The sequence below is a fragment of the Anser brachyrhynchus genome (genome assembly GCF_964034855.1).
Source record: "Anser brachyrhynchus genome assembly, chromosome: 2".
Classification (NCBI taxonomy): Eukaryota; Metazoa; Chordata; class Aves; order Anseriformes; family Anatidae; genus Anser; species Anser brachyrhynchus.
Window position 1 is genome coordinate 84,514,822 of NC_137695.1, and position 17,754 is coordinate 84,532,575.

The following is a 17,754-nucleotide window of genomic DNA, read 5'->3' on the forward strand; positions in this document are numbered from 1 at the left end:
CTAGTTAACAGGTGAAAACAATCAATGACAACTAGCTATAGTAACTCACAACCCTTGAGACTAAGCTTAAACAATTTTTGTTGTTATTGTTCAGGTGGGAAATTGTCTGAAAAAAAAAATCTATTACTAGATTTAAATCTATTCATGTTACTATATTTTTTACATTTTTAAACTACAATTTTTACTTGCCATTATTTTAACCCAATAGAAACCTAAGGCCTCAAGGACCTTTGAAATTATTACAGGCATGTATAAATGACAAAGACTTTTTACATCTCCTGTGCATGAAAATCTTTGCTTTGATATGATCATCATTTCCTTTACTTTTTCCTCCTTTTTTTTTCAAGAGGAAACAACCCCCCACACACACACACAAAAAAAAAAAAAAAAGGAAGTTAACCAAGGATTGGGTCATATACACCATTCCCAAGGCACAGACCAAGTAAGCCTAAGGTTTATTGCTTACACCTGAGAAGGCTAGGATTGACCAAAAAAGCAAACAGCCTCCACCTGTCTGGGCTTTTGGCTTGTCCAGACAAAAGGCTTAGTCACTGGGAGAGAAGTAGGCAGACAGTAGCTACAATGGAGGGGGCCACACCTTCCAAAAGTTGGTCCTACCCCTTTTAACCTTCATTATCCCTTTAGTGTGGGGACATCCCCCTATCTCTCCCTTACCCTTCCTCCACAGCAGCCCTAACTGGAGCAGTAAGGCCCTTCTGGAGATCTGGTTTAGTTACCTCGTCCCACTCCTCATCCACACAAGGGGATGAGGAGACCATGAAGGGGCTCAGACCAAGCCCCTTCTCTGACCTCCCCATGAGGGATGAGGCATGGAAACTTTTAAAGGTGATGCAGGGAAACTCAGGGGAGAGAATCAACAGGTGAAGGAGTAGCTCTGTGAATCCTGCAATGTTTTAAGGTGAGTGCTCCATCATGGTGGATAGCGATGGGAAAACAGGCAATCTGAGAGAAAATGGGGTGTCTTCAGACACCTCTCAGATTCCTCCAAAACCCTTCTGCCTCCAGCCTTCCCCTACAGAGGGTCCTCATTGCTGTGTGTTTACCCCCTCTCTTCTGTTCCTGGGGTGTATCCTTGAGTAAATGAAAACTAGTGTGCTTGTTGTGATGCCTGATAAATGAGCTGACCTCAAGGCAGGGCGCACAAAAGTCTAGTTTTAATCCTTCCCCAGGTAAATGGCAATAGTAAAATAAATAAATAAAATAAAGTGAAGTTATATAGTGAAATAATAATAATACGGAAGGGAGAGCACACGCAGAGAACGAGTATTTCTAACGTCGGACGCAGCACGAAGGGAACAAGGGGTCTGTGGCCGCCTGGTGGGGAATAACCTCGCCCAGGGCCCAGCGGGGAGCAGTTTTTGGCTCGCGGGCAGGGCTGGGGAGAGCGGCGGCGGCACCGGGCGGGAGGTGGCAGCAGGGAGTCGCTCTGCGAGCCGGCGGTGATGCATCTGCGGGATGCTCGGGCGGCCCCGCAGGTGTTAGCGCGGCCCCGAGGGGACTGCAAGGGGTCTCCTGAAGCCATGCTGCTGTCACAGCACCCCAAGTCTCTCCCTTGCCCCATCCGGAGGGCCCCTCACCCCCGAGGAAGATGCTCTTTTCGGCCCTGCCAAGCCGGCCTCGGCTCCTGGGGCTGAACGGCAGAGGTTAGGCGTTGCCCCCCGACGTGTGTCCCCCAGCACAGGGGTCTCCCCGATGTGTAGGTGACGGCGAGAGTCCCATAGCAGCAATCCTGCCGCGGGGCAGCCCCCCTGCCGCCTGCCTCGGGGGCTCCGCACGGCCGGGTAGCGGGCCCGGTGGCACGGCAGCTTGCAGGTGAAACCGCGTTTCAGTCGCCTTTCCCGCAAGTTTCTCAGCAAAGGGTTAAGCGCCGGTGTGAGTAAACACGACTTCCACATCCCTGGCCCTCTTCGCTCGCAGAGACTCGGGTTTTTCTACCCGAGGATTCCTACGGATGCAGAGAGCAAACTGAGGGAGAAACGAGCTGGGGCGTAAAAAAAATCCTGCCTCCTCGCCGCTTTTACCCTTTGTGCTGGCGGGCCTCAAGTTTTAGCCACCCCACCCGGCCGGCTTGGGGCCTCACCCCGTCTCCCCCACCCCATCTCCGCGCCCCTTGCCCGGCTCCGACAGTACCGGGGGGGCCCGGGCGCGGCCCCGCCCGCTCGGCCGCGCTCCTGCTGCCGGGGAGGGGAGCGGGGAAGGGGGGCGGGAGGGAGGGGCGAGGGCGGGAGCGAGCGGCGGCGGCAGCAGCGGCAGATGCTGCGGCGGAGCCCGGCTCTCCTTCGGCCACAGCCCGCGGCCGGTGCGCCCGCCAGGCGCGCTGCGCTACGGCGCCGCCGCGCAGCCCTCCGCAGCCCCAGCAGCACCAAGAGCAGCAGCAGCAGCACCGGGAGCAGCAGCAGCAGTCCTGCGCCTCGCCCCGCGGGGCGGTGGGGGCCGAGCCCCGCCGCTGTCCTGCGGCGGAGCCCCCCGGAGCCGGCTGGGCGCGCTCACGGGGGCGCACCGGGGAGGGGGGGGATGAAGCCGAAGGTGCTGCAGCTGGGCAAGGTCAGGACCTTGCGGTGAAGACCGGGGCCGTCGCTCGCCCCCCCCCCCCCCCCCCCCCTTCTTTTTCTATCCTTGGACTGAGGATTTGCTGTTGGGTTTTGGAGGCTGCTCGGGAGGAAGCAGGGGGAAGCGGCGCCGATCGGTGAGTACGGCAGGCACCGTAATGGTGCCAGCTCTCCCCCCCCCCCCCCCCTTCTCCTTCCTCCCTCTGCGCGGTTATTTCTTCTCGGTGCGGGCTCTTGCGCTGCTCCCCTCCGTGAGGCAGCCGGGCTGGGCTGGGCTGCGTTTGTGCCTTCAGCGGAGAGGTGACAAAGTGCCTTATTTCCCCCTCGTTCCTCCCAGTCCTTCCCTCCCTTTCTTCATACGTTGCCCGTCGCTTATGTAGGGCATCCGCGGCACCGTGTCTCCCGACGCCCTGCACTAATGCACTCGTTACGGCAGCGGAGTCAGGGGCCGGGGCTGGGGGAGAGCAGCAGAAGCAGCAGCAGCAGGAGGAGGAGGAGGAGGAGGAGGAGGAGGAGGAAGGCTCCCGGGGACCCGCGGGCGGGGGCAGCGCCCGGCCCTGCGCGGAGCCCGCTCGGGAGGTGCCACCGCGATGGGCCTGGGGCGGCTGCGGGTGTCCGTGTGTCTGTCCGTCTGGGCGGCCGTGTGTTGCCTGAGCAGTGGTGGGGATGATGGAAGGGGGGGGGGGGGGTTCGCCTTTGAAGCCGGCGTGCCCGAAATCCTGCGCTCGAGGAGCGGGCAGGGGGGGTGGGGAAGGGAGCCGCGCTGTGCAGCGCGATGCTCCGTTGATCTATATTTAATGGCTGAAAGGAAAGGCGCTTTGCTTTTCTTTACCCTCACCTTACTCTTATTCTGGTGTGTAATGTGCTCGCATCGATCGGGTGAAGTGTGGCTTCAGCTGAATCAAGTCACCACAGAGGAGGTGCAGCAGCGGCGCAGGCAGTGCGTGTCGTACACAAATTCATCTGGCCCGGCATCTCGGATAAAAAAAAAATAAAAATGGAAAAACCCCGAGGAGAAATCATTTTAGAAACCATGTTAAATTTCCCCTGGAGGGACTCGAGGCATGGATACGTGAAAGATGGGAATACAGCGTCTTGTTGTGCTCAGACATTTTCTTTCTCACAGTTTAAGTGGTAGCGTGTGCTTTGTTCTGATTCAGGGTGACACAATTAAGCATTATAGGGGAATAGCTGACACTTCTAGAAAAATATGTAGAAATGCAGAGGCCCTTCATTAAACAGCCATTAACTTTATTGGCTGCAGTGGCTGATATTCGTGCACCTAAAGCCATGTATGCCCAGTAATACCTACTGGTAGTAACACGATTAAAGTAAAAACTTCACGTTGCAGGCTTTTTCACAGTCTGTATGTAGGTAGTCTGCATGTAAAGTGAAAATACTGAACCCTCCCGAACTGTAGTTTGTAGCTCTGTGTGGAGACGTACCGCTGTACCTCAAGGTATTGGGAGGACTACCTGGGATCGTGTGGAGTTTATGTAAGTCTGTTGTGGGCTTTTGCCAAACCAGGAGAAGGAAGAATATCTGTGTCATCCTGTCTTTAAGGATGTGTTCATCCTGTCTTGAAAAATGAGCTGATAAAGTTATCTAACTCCCATAGGCCAGCCTGATGTTTTCCAAGCAGCTCAGTTAGTTGGTCAGCGTAGAAATGACGTGGCGCGAGGGAGCAAAGTGCAGGGCTGCAGGGAAAGCTGATGCATGCTCTACCTGTGGGCCTCAGACCCCAACGGCCCCAGGGCTTCTGTGAACCACTTTGCACAGCTTACATGGGCGCAACCCTGACCCTAAAACCAAACCACCAAGGAAGGGTGTGATAAATAAGCAGGGCTCGTGCATTCTGTGATTGATCGCATCCCGATCGTGCTGTTCAGAGATGGTTTTTGCAGCCTGTTATATAAGAGAAGCTTTGGGGAGGGGGGGAGGAGGAAGAGTAGTGAACTGTGCTGTGTATATGCACCAAAGGAAATACCTCTCAAAGCTGCCAGTAAGAAGCAAAGTATTTCTGAATGCCGGTTGCATGACTCTTTGTGGACTGCAAGAAAGATGCGTTTGGGAGGGAACTCCAGCTACCGTGCTTGAGTTCTGTTTGTCAGGTACATTAGCTCGTGTTAAACAGTGATAAATAGCTCATCAGTGGCACTAGCTTTTGACTTCTGTTGTGTGTTGTGTTTTTTTTTTTTTAAGTGATGCTCCTAAAATAATTTTGTTCTCACATAATGAACTCTGACAGACAGCTGCACAAAATAGAAATAGTATCAACTAAAAAAAAAAGTGTTTGCATAATTCTTATTTGCATAATTTACCTTTGCTGATGGATGGTATCAATTTAGTGGCTGTGATTTGGTGTAATGTGTTTGTTTCTCAAGATGTGTAAAAATCAACTTATGCTACAAAGGAAGTAATGGAACAGCTTATTTTAAGGGTTTTAAGAAATATGCTTTTAAGTAGGGCTGTAGATCGGCATGTAAATGGAGCAGATAACAAAATCAGCAGAACTCATGAGTGTTAAATTTTGCACTAAATTTCAGATACATTTTCTATTTCATGGTTCACTGTGATACGATTTTTAGAGCCTATCACTTGTGGAAATTCCAGCATATCTTTGTTAGGATTTCAGACGTACGTTTCAACAATTCCTAGAAGCAACTGTTTTCAAGACTGTCAGCAAGATAAGGAAAACACATTTATTATGGCACTCTTTACTTAAATAAGAACCTGTAGTTTTGATTCTTATTGATCACACTTGTAAGTCATGAAGTTTGCTATTTCCGGTTACAGCTTACTTTGACAAAAATGAAATGGATTGCTTCTCTCATTTTTGAAGGTCTCAGTAAGATCTTATTGCAGGATGAGTTTTGGTTGATTATTTAACTGCACAATATTAAATTTAGTAGTGTAATTATGCACAGCATTAAGTAATAAATTGTAACAGAGACAGGATTTTTAAATATAATGTGTTTATTTTTTTAAGTGACAGAATAACTCTCAAATAGCACTAAAATGCTTTTGCTTCTGTGAGAGGTTGACTTCCCTGACAAGTCAATATGCCTGCAAAAACATTGTTTTTCTTCCTTTTTTTTAAGGGGGAATATGATGGTAAAATGTTGAGCTTAGTGTATCTCATGTCAATACAAGTTCTCTGTGTAGGACAACTATGCAATCCTCTGCTTGTGTATTGCAAACCATGCAATCCTTTGGTTTGTGGCACTTCTGTAGTTAGGCTTACTTGGAAAGAGGCCTGAATGGAGGGTGACACTGAAATAATTTCTTCTGTTTCTTTGGGATGTGATGACTCGGTGTTGTGAATGAGTTGTAAGAGCAGATTGCCTGACCAGATTCTCTGACAGTATTGTGGACATTATAAATATAAAGGAAATGTGATATCTGTTTACATAGAAAATGATAGCTATGTTAATAGATTTTCTTTTTTCTTGTATGAGTTCCTTGTTTAGTGTAAAACTAGGAAACAGGGAAACATTATCTATGACAGCAAGTATTTTAATATTTGTTTAAATTGTTCTTGGCATGAAAACTTCTAGTGCATCCTACTGGCTCTTAATCTGCCTGTTCTGCTTTACAAAATTCAATTATAGTAATAAGCAGTAACTTCAGGAGACATAGAGTGCAGAAGAGTATGTATTATCTTGTCCTTTTAGTCACTCCCTGTTTTGTTGAAGTTTTTTCTTGGGGGGGGGGGGGGGAGGCTTCTAATAAAATTTTAAAACTTTATATTTCTCAAACCTACCAAGAAGGCGGTGACCTTCTTAAAATGTCTCTATATAATAACAATGTTTAATGTAACATTTGCTTGTTTTATTGCTTTCACCATTACAGTTTCACAGTATAACAAACTATTATTTTTCACCTGTTTTCATTCATTTTTGGGGAGCCAGAAATATGCAGAGTCCACATAAAGTAGTAACATAAATTTAAAACATCTGAGAGCCAAAGGGGCTTTTAATCAAATGGGGAAGATTTTGCAATTTTTTTCTGTCCCCACCCCCTTTTTCTTACCAAGTTTGCCGTTGACTTCATCTACCAAAATTTTCACAATACAGTGCTTTTTGTCAAGAAAACTTCTTTTAGAAACTGGCAATAAAACTTACTTTTGTCTGCTTAGTATATACAGATTCCCTTTTCAGCCATAGGTACGTTCTTCTGTCCTAACACAGTCAAGTATTGTTCAATTGAGCAACACCAGAATATCCCTATAAGGCTGAATTTTTGAAGGGAACCAAGTGAAATTAGGCATGTAGCAAAACCAGGAATTTTGATGAGCTTCTTAATACTTTTAAACATGCTGGATGAGACTTAACTTTTACATATTCGTTTATCTCAGGTTACTTTCTTTTAAATTACTAAAATGTTTGGGGAAATAATTGGAAATAAGTTTCAGTGTAGCGGTGGAGAATTGTTTTACCTTTTAGCACCACTAGGATTACTTAAATTTGTAATCTGTGTCTTGGAAGGGCATATATCTCACATTAAAACCAGCAAGCAGTTAGGAAGATTGGCAAGATTCTCGGGGGTGGCTTGAGGCTCTAGACGCTACATTTTGAGGAATGTATTATCTTTTAAATCCTGTTTCCCTATAGAGTACTACTTCCACAATATTTGAAGATGGATATCTGTGAAACACTGTACTGTGTATTGAATATGGAACACGTGAACCTTACAATTTTTGTTTATATTTTTCCAACAAAATACTGAAACTTGGGAATGTGCATGTTACTGGTTTGCTGGCAGACTTTTTGTTGGTGGTGTTGGTTTTTTTTAATATATACTTAAATAATTTTATATTTATCTGAATGAAGAGTCTGGCTCATACCAATGAGTGCTGGTCTCTGAAAATGATGTGCACAATCATAGAATCATAGCAAGGCCTGGCATTCTGGTAGCTTCTCCTAATGTTGTACCTGGCTGGGCAGTATTCAGATTTCTTCATTCATGAACATGTACTTTCTCAAAAAGTAGCTTGTCATCAAAGTCAAACTTGCACGTTTAAAAATATAATCATCTTTTTTCCTAAGAGGTTGACTGCTACCTTACCTGTTTGGCATGGGGAAGGGCAAAAGCTTTTTTTTTCTTTTTTTTGGGGGGGGGATGAAAAATGGCATGACATTGAATATGGAGATGTCTGAAAAAAAGACTGACCCAGAAGGCTGGGTCAGAGAACAGTTATCTACAGAAACAACAGCTTAAATGTTTCAGCAGTGTAAATGGCTCAAGGTTAGAGAAATACAGACAGGGAAAGCCTGCCTGGGCAAGCCTTGTTGCTGTCCTTATGCCAGAATTTTCAGAGAAATTGAGCTTTTTAAATAAGCAGATACCTGAAGGCATTTTTGAAATCATCTCTGTCTCACATTTCTTACAACAGCTAAACTTCACTGCAGCTTTTGAACATGCCTAATGGCATCATCTTATTTCAGAATGGCTTGGTACATGGCTTGGAGAGGGAGATTGCATGGTCTGGAAGCTGAAGTCTCTTGCGGTATGGGACTTGGACTCCTAAACAGTGTAGATGCTAGAATGGGTCCACAAAATTGATCATCTGGTGCGTTCTTACAAATCAAAGTCTATCATTCTATGAGCGTTTTTAAAAAATCAAATATGATTTATCATTTTGTTAAATTGTCTGAATATTTCTGATGAAGTAACTGTTCAGGGTAACCTGACCTTCAGTTCAGTGTCTAATCTTGTCTGACCAACTATGCTTGCAAAAGTTGTAAATAGAATGAACAAGCTTCGGATATTTAAAAAAAAAAAAAAAAAAAAAGAGGGGAAAAAAGCTTGTGCAGTAGTGAAGCAAGTTGACAGTAGTTGATGAATCATTATTCTTGCCATTATTACTGCAAATATTTCTGAAGCTTGAGTTACAGCATGTGGCTGTATATGTGGATTTCTACTGCAATGCTTAAGTATGTTATCTGGCAGTGCATGGAAAAACTTCTTTGTCAGTGTCAATAATATAGAAGGCCAAATGCATTCTCAGAATGATCATTATGAAGAAACAACTAAAGATGCTTGACGTTTGGTTTCTTTATTTATGTCATTAAATAAGGTCTATGGCATTTAAGCTCAACAGAAGGATTTAGAGTAACAGTGTTGGAAGCTCTGCTTAGGGATCACCAAATTAATTCCCAAGTGCTTCTCTGCTATGTCTGATTTTTTTTCCTTCTTTTTTTAAGGTAAAGTTTTGTTCGCTCTGAGAAAAACAGCATTTGTAAAATGGCGCACACCTCATTAAGGATTGACTAGTACACATGCTTTTATTTTACTAATGACATATAGCATGCTATAATTGAATGCTTTTTAGATATGTAGTGTCATTTCCTCTTTTTTTACCTGCATAAATACAATGGTCCCCTAAAGATTTCTATGGGATCAGAAGTATGTATTTTTGGTTGAAAGTCTGACAAGCTTGGCAAGAACAAGTACACTATTGCACAAAGCCTCAAGGGTCTTGGTGGACTCTGACACTATCATTTCAAAGAAGGATGGACAGGTTGAACATAATTAGAAACATGCATGTCTAATTGAAGAGTAAGTTTAGAACTGCAGATTTTTAAAAACTGGCATTAGAAGCACTCATGATACAAAGAAATCTTTCATATAAATGGCAGCATTGAACAGAGGCCATCATGTATTCAAGAAGTTTAGTGCATTATTCTATAAAGCAACTGTTTAACACACTGAGGTAAATAAGTGTTTAAAATGTGCCATTACATTTCGTGCAGTAAAAACAAATACTGAAGCATGCATTTCTGGTCAAATTAGGGAAGTTCGTTAGCTCCTATGTGCTTCCTCTGGGATACTACACACTTAATTCTCAGTGCTGACTGTTATAATGAGCTATCAGAGGATGGATAATACTCCTCATTTCAAAAAGAAACAAGTGCTTCCTTATATTCTCTGTCACTTCAGACCTGCCTAGATCTGTGCAGCAGCTACATTCTGTGGATGGAATGTGGGAATATGATGTAAAACAACATTTACATCTCTTCTTTGCCTTTCTGAGACTGAGTTTTGATCAGTTGTCCTAAATGCTCCCTCTCTGTAAATAACTTTTAATTAGAAGTTGATAGGATTAAATTCTTACTTTTCTGCCTCTGTCCAGGAGGTACGGTGTGTGTATAAGTTCACCGTATTTTTTTTCCCCAGACAATTTGAAGAGACATAAATTTTAGGTAAATAATAAATATTTTTTCTAGTTCATTTGAATTAGTATAAAAAGCTTTAAACTGAGAAGACTTAGAGTGGTAAAAACAAATTTCTATACTCTGATCATGTTTTATGCCTTTGTTTTAGTTTTGAATGGCTAAAGCTTTGCACAGTTAAGTAAGGCAATTTAGCTTGATTTCCAGAGTAAGATTTTATTATTTTTTTTTTTACTTTTGGATAAGTGCAACATCAATGTTTGAGGAATATAGTATATCTGTCACTAAATACTAGCTAAATGCCAGATAATCTTGATCTTCTGTCAGAACTTTGGTACGTTGTATATTTGAGATCTGGCATCTCTGACCTCCTGAATCTGCTGGTATTATTGGAAAACGTACTGGGCAAAGTCACCTCAGAGAACCTGATTTTCCTTTTTGTGTGTGTAGAACTACCTATATTTTTGTAGGTGCTGTATAGTATCACGGTGGAGGTCCCTTTATAGGGTCTTATGGCCAAAGGCAGACCCTGGTTGCTCTCTCAGCAGAAGTGCACTTAAACCAGAACCTTGTCTCAGCTGGCCTATGAGGAGCAGGGGTTTCCTCTACAGCGTTGCTCTGCCCACTCGAGTCTTCAGGCTGGCATGGTTGATGGATTGCTCTTTGAGGCTCTCTCAGCATGGTCTCCCCTCTAAAAATATCCAGCAGGGAGCTGCTTGGCTTTTGATCAGTGCTGATGACAATATTTCAGGTCCCCGAATGACAGATTGGTGGAGATCTACTGACAGAGCAGACTGGGAGCAGTGATGTTTGTCAAGGAGCCAAAGAATCTCTGCAATATAAATGGCTTTTGCATTTTTCCCTGTGTCACACGCACAAAAAATAATGGTGGGGGAAGGAAGGTGGGGACAGGGAGAGAGGCTGAAAGTCATGCTTGCTGTACTGTCAGTGAAGTAGAAAGATGCTGATTCAATCCTTTAACATAGATAGTTCAGCCAATCTGATGATTTCTAGTAAACGTTTTTAGAAATATGTTTTCTGGAGTGCTTTATTTGCAAAAGTATACAAGTTCTAACAGGACATTTGTGCAGATACTCCAAACCAAAACAGTTCAAACATGTTTAAGATATGTGTGCATTGACACTATTTATATGCTATAAGCAAGTATGGAACTAGCTGCACCTCTGTCAAATATTGAAATTCCTTTTGCATCTTTATTACATATCATGTGTACTAAGCTCCAAAGCTGTACAACTTCGTGGTTCTCCCCCAAGAAAAAAACAATAATATTCTTACTGAATTAGGTAACAGAAATTCAACAGATTCAATGGGAGATCTATGCTTTACAAGATGAAGCTCTGTCAGAAATAATTTTTCTTCTTTAATTTTTTCACCAGCTTGACTCCTCCATAACTCTGTAATCTCATGTTTGTGATGATGTGGGGGTTTTTCTTTGATTTAAAGAAAATCACAGGTATTTGCAGTGGCATCATAAAACAGGCAGAATGAGTAATCTCAGTACTAGTTCATAATTTTTCTTATAGTTTATTATTTATAAATCTTGCCATACTGGGTCAAATGATCCTTTTCCAACTTTGACCAATGTATAAGAGTTCTAGGTGGGGGATGATGATGGAGGTGTGGGAAGGAGAAAGAAAGAAGAAAAAAATCATTGGTAGCTTGTTTAGCTAATGTGCTTTACAGAGATATTTTTCCCCACCTCTGGAACAGTCAGGTTCTGGAAGTGCAAGGCTTGTTTACCTGATGCTATAGAGTGCTTGTCAATAAATTGTATTACTTTCTAGACAAAGACCTTTAAAACAAGTAACTAAATATATGGAAATGTGTTCTTGTAGGGGATAATTACATTTATTAATAACGTTTAAATACCCATATTTTTCAAATACTATTCAAATAAATCTTTATTTAAATATGGTCTTTTGGTTCTACTTTGGGTTTAATTACTACCAGATATTGACAGGTAGCTGAAAACCATTTGCTTTTTTCACCTGGTTTTATTTAAGTGTCTAATTTGTCATTGCAATAGTCATACCTCTGGTTAACAAATGAGAATGAGTGGCTGGTGTGAAAAGGCTGAGTTGACCATAAAGAATGGTACTAGTAGAAAAGTGAAGCTGTACTTAAAACTGAAGTAAGAGGGAGAATGGAAAGGAGTAGTGATTGCTCTTGAGGTTACAGAGTTAAAAGTGCAGATCGTTGACTAACTGTTCTACATACCTGTTGATCCCCTTTCTGAAATGCATTAGTCCTACACTGTGGACTGTAAGGATACAGGTGAATCCTTACTATAGTCTCTTGAACTGTTTCTATGGAGATGTATGTACTCTGTTTCTTCCCCTATGCACATTCAAGGTGATTTTAGTTTGTTCTTTTGGGTTCTACTCTTCTTTCATACTTGCCTGCCTATCCACCAAAACCATGTTCTGGTAAACTTGTTAATACAGGTTAGGATGTTGTCACCCTACAAAGAACTTGTGTCAGTGTTTGCGTTGAAAATAGGATTAATGAGTTTCACACTTTAATGATGTGGTTTAGTCTTCAGATCTGGAATAAGCTATGGGACTTCAGGTTCAGCTTTTTTCTGTTCATGTGAAGATAGGAGTGCAAGCTTTGGATATTGAGAATACATTCAGAAATATTGATTTTTCTGTATGTCTGTTGAATGCACTTATAAATGTGGAATATTGTTACTTGAATAAAGCTTTCAAATAAAAAGATGAGAGAGAAAATTGAACTCTGTAAATTTCCCTTCTTATCACTAGGAAGTGTGGTAGCCATCTGAAACTCAGGCTGGTAAGACCTGTTCATCTGCATAGAACGCCTATATAATTTTTCTGAGTCTGAATTGAGTGATGTTTTTAAAAACAACTCTGCTTCTGTGTTTTTGTAGTTATTTTAAATTTGGTTGTCTTTGTTACCCTTTTCACATCATGTTGTGTGAATTTCCCAGAGCAAGATCTAAAACTATAAAAATGTTTAAGCTGGATCTTACTTTCTAGAAATCATAGTACCTGTGTAATGCCACTAAAATTGTAGGTCTTGTTTCTTTTGTTTTTCTGAATTGTACTTTCCAGAAGTCTTCATAAATTTTATCAACTTGCACTCAATCAAGTCTAGTAAGTAGCAAGAAGAGGTTATAAGCAAGCTTTTAATAAGACACAGTAGCTGTCTTCATTTTCTCTGAGAGAGAACTGTACACATTTGTGTGATTGCTGTCTGAGAATTAAACTAACTTTTGTTTTTCATATAGATGTTCTTTATTTTTCTTTCTTTTTAAAGCAAAAATATTAGTTTTCTTACAGTGAAACAACTGAACAAGGCTAAAATCTTATTCAATATTGTGATACAACTAAATTAAGTAGGTAGTATAAGAGACAGGCAAAAGAATAGTCATATTTCAAGGTGGTGGAATGTATGTAAAGGCAGAAATGTCGACGTGGAACTGTAGTATGGGCTTTCAGTGGCTGTTTTGATTCAGAAGGGAAATCAACCTCAGCAGCAGTGGAAGCTACAGCATCTCAGATGCCTGTATAATACATCAAGAATCTTACCTGTTGGAATAGTGTGAGCTGAGACTTATTTTTGGTTTTGGATCAGCTGAAGGAGGTAATATCAGTGCAATAAATCCTCAACTACTTCAATGGAGTTTGAGGATGGCTAAAATAATTCTAGTTTTGTGTTCTATTCCCTTCAATGTGCAATTTACAGCAACTTATGTGAAAGGGTTAGGGACTTGTGATTTATTTCACAATACCAGGTTCTAGATATAAAGTATATTTCTGAAGCACAGCTATACATCTGCATTACACAAGAACAGTCAGAGAAAGAAAGGCCAGCACAAAGCCTTTTCTTCTTTGCACATGAATCACTTTATAGAGCCTCTTCAAAATGTGGCTTACCCTGCTGAATGCATTTATAGGACATTACACAAAGTTTCTGATGTTTTAATCTTCATCTCTTTTTTCATATACTTGTAGAGGAGAATAACAATAAGGGGCTTGTAATTTAAGGTCTGAGTATTTCTACATTTAAAACTTCTGAAGTTTGAACGTATTTTTTTAAATAGGATTTTTAATACTGCTTAAACAAGACATTCAAATATTAACCAAAACATAACAAATGTATAAAGCAGTACTGACTCTCTCAACTTGTTATTTCTTTAATTCTTTTTCTGTAATTCTTTTTATTTCAGATTTCCTCTTTTTTTGAAAAGACTTTTTGGTTCGTTGTCTTGAAAGAGTCATTAATGGCTTAAATAAAATATTATGGAAGATCTTGTTGCCTTGTGAACTCTTGTTGCATTTTTTTGCATTTCAGGCATCTGGGATCACTCCTGCTCTCTGACAGGATGTGAGCACTACCATTGTTTAACAAATGTGTGTTATGTATTAATAGTTCATCATACTACTTGGTAGAAGTAAGGTTTACAGCTGAAATTATTTTATGGTGCAAAAGGTGTTGCTAAGGGGGCTGAAGCCCCTAACTTTATATGTAGACTAGCTTGTGGTAGAAGTCCTAGAAAACTCCTTCAATCATCCTGTTTACAATTCTCGTTTCAAACTTTTTTTTCTTAACCATTCTACAGATGTGAAACCAAAGTTTGAGTTGAAGTGTATTTACTTATTACTACTGGATTTCAGTAAACTAATTTTGTTATGAAACTGGACCTGAAATAAACAGTTGTTGAAACTCATGAGTATCCCAGCATTTCTCACCTTGAGTGAGCTCAACAATTGAATGAGCTCAACAACTCTGAGTTAATCCCTGACTTTTTACAGTCCATAACAAACAAGTCAGAAAGAAGTTTCAGCAGTATCTTTGTAGGTACAGTGGCACATAACCCACTCAGTCCAACCATGTGTTTGGAAAATCATATGCAGTAAATTCGTTAATGGTTCCATATATGAAGGACCATATGCAAGAATGCAGATGGAGTAACAGACTGCAGTGCTAATTTATCAATCATCTAAGCAATCAAACATAGTAGTGGCTTTTTGTTTTGTACTACAGCAGTGTTTTGACAACTTAATTTAGATCACAACCCTGTTGAACTGGTGCTGTCCTAAACATTTTTACAGATGGTCCTTGTGTTGAAGAGTTCAAAAAACCTAGCTAACACAACTGCTGAAGGGAAAACATGTATAAAGAGGTTGAAAACAGGTCAGGTACAAGCATGAAAACAGAATCCTGGTTGCTTAAGTACTCTGTCTCCCAGAACATGCATCTCTTTTAGCTTTGCTCAGGCAAAGACTTGTCTCTTGATATACTGCTAACAGTGCATGGATGGCATAAAACTAACTTTTGATTGACTTCATGTGAAATTTTCACAGATAAGTAACGTTTTATCATATCCAGGAGGCTTTTTACCAAAACAGAAAATATCATTACTCAGCTTCCCCCCTCCTCCCAAAATAAATAAGGGGGGGGGGGGGGGGGGGGGCTGAGGAAAAGAGGAAGAATGTAAACTGTACTGATGTTCTTTCATGAGAAGTTTAAAAAACTAAATGAGAACTTTCTAAATTAGAACTTTCTTTTGCAACAATAATGAAGCTATATAAAGCATTGGCGAATACTCTCATGCTGGTCTGTAACTGTAATGTTGTATTAATGTGGAGTGTACAAGGAGTGGCATTAAACTCGCTTGTGAGCAAGGGTCTGCTGCTATTGTTTCATCATGTGTTGAGAGAGAATTGGAAAGACAGCTTCTGGTTTAAGCCTTGCCTTGGTACCAGTAGTAATTTCCTTCCAATCCTTATTTCCTTTTTTGTTTCAAGCAAAAAGCAAGCAGACTACATCAGAAAGATTAGGGACAAATGTTTGAGTTTCCTATATCCTTAGGTTGTTTTCATCAAATGGAGGTCAAGCTGATGTTGAAGTAATTAAATATTCCTTCAGCAAAATACTTGGTATAGGTAGACCTTAGGATATTTGGACAATCTCTCAGCTTTTTTTGCTTTCGCTCTAACAAAACATTAAATGCTATTCTTTCTCTCTCTCTCTTTTTTTTTTTTTCCCCCTTAAATACCTCCAAGGTTTTAAGATTTCCTGGAACTGGTCTGTTCTTAGATTTTTTATTTTTGCGTGTGTGTGTGACTGTAAGGTTAAAACCACATACACACCAATATGGTAGAGCAGCCTAGGCATTTTGACCAAACTCAGTGGATCGGAATGTAACCAGTGACTTATTTTTTCCCCTCCATTAGGGTATGTCACCCAGAACAAGAAATTTAAGCTAATACCAGCTTCAGTAAGGATCTGAGGTATATGCCTGTGGTATGAGAACCCTTTTTTTCCCCTGCAACAATAACATACAGAAGTAAACTGGAAAGATTTTGGGGGAGGAAGAAAGAATATATTTCAAGGCTAGCATGGTTACTCAAAATAACTGTTTCTCCAACAAGATAGGACAACTTTTTTTAATCAGTGTCAGAATGTTACTACAAGACAATAAAATGTGGTTTGTGTATTAGGTAGCAGTTGACTTTATCATTTAATGTGTTTAAAATTAAGTAAAATATCTCAACAAGTCTAGATTTGACTTTGCCAGGATTGTATAATGATGCTTTTGATATGGCTGGTGGACTATATTGTTCTGGAATAACTTAGTAACATAATACATAATCAAAAATCTATTTGATGCGGTATTCATTTTTGAAAAACCAAACTCATCAAACTTACGAAATCCATGGGGGGGGGGGGGGGGGGGAAGAGTTCTGGCTTTGTAGCTGGTGCTATTTTGCAAAAAAAAAAAGTCTTGCTGAGCAAAACATTTCTATCTGGACAAATTTAACTTTCACAACTAGGATACATTGATATACTTGTTGTCAGCCTTTATTGTAAGGTCTGTTGGAATGTGATCTGAGTTCTAGAACGTCTGTCCTCTAATGTTTCTAAATGTCACTCTTCTAAATACATCTTCCTAAGGTGATTATGCTTGTATGCATTTATATTCTGGATGTTGCTCAAAGCATTTTTTTTCTATTCGTTGTTCCTCTAGGTTGTCAGATCACAATTCACAAGATGTGTAGATAACAAGCCACTTACGTCACAGAAGGGTAAATATAGTAAGAATGGTGATGGTATTGCCTGAAGATATAATCTGAAGAGAAATTTCAGTTTAAAAATCATAGTTTCCAGGTGATAAGTTTGCTTACTGATGGATGCGGATATTGCAGAGTGTGTTATCTCCTTTATCCATTCTATCCACTAATTATTTTCTGTGCTCAGAGGATGGATAGACTTTGATTCTTTTTTTTCTTTTTCCCTTTTTTCTTCTGGTAGACTGTTCCACAGTTGTGCACCCTTCCCTGACATCACTCCATCTCCTGTTCTCATGTATTTTGCTCCATGATTCAATACTTTTATTTTCAGTTACTAGCTCACTTATTTTGTATCCTGCTTTTAGCTGAGTTAGGGCTTAGGCTGCTCTAAGTGCTGGAGAACCAGAGTTCACTTATCACACGTATGGTAACTTGATATTTTGTGGTATCACATTATTGCTCTGGACTATAAAGCTATCTCGGGGACGTTCCAGTAGTGCTTTTTCATGTATTACAGCATGGACTTGGATCTGTTCTTGCACTGTAACAGACCAAATGCTAATAAAGAGCTGGCTTCAGAATCAGCTTGTAGGCAACAGTGTATTTCTCTGTTGAGGAGTGGAGGAGTCACAGAATCACGGTTGAAGAATGGTTTAGGTTGGAACGGACCTCTGGAGGTCATCTGGTCCAAACCCTCTCCTCAAGCAGGGAGACCTAGAACAGGTTGCCCAGGGCCGTGTTGAGACAGCTTTTTGAGTTGTCTACAGAGGGAGATTCCATAACCTCTTTGGGCAACCAGGGCCAGTGCTCAGTCACCCACACAGGACAGAAGTACTTCCTGATGTTCAGAGGGAACTTCCTGTGTGCCAGTGTGTGCCCATTGGCTTTTGTCCTGGCACTGGGCACAACTTGGCTCTGTCCTCTTTACACCCTCCCTTCAAATGTTTA

The 17,754-nt window shown here is 41.3% G+C and overlaps 1 protein-coding gene across 9 annotated transcripts in view; it reads left to right on the plus strand.

Annotated features, from left to right (window-relative positions):
- Positions 1–2,231: 2,231 nt before the first annotated feature.
- CTNND2 (catenin delta 2) overlaps positions 2,232–17,754 on the plus strand; it is a 645,658-nt gene continuing 630,135 nt past the window's right edge. For 3 of the 9 annotated variants that reach the window (XM_080578780.1, XM_080578782.1, XM_080578774.1), the window contains exon 1: positions 2,235–2,707. Coding sequence is in view for 4 of the 9 variants with exons in the window: in XM_080578773.1 (XP_080434899.1) it covers positions 4,540–4,681 (142 nt within the window). In the remaining 5 variants the exon portion in view is untranslated. Of the gene's footprint in view, positions 2,708–4,494; positions 4,682–17,754 lie in introns of those variants that run through there. The other 6 variants (XM_080578773.1, XM_080578777.1, XM_080578781.1 and 3 more) reach the window with 5 other exon arrangements.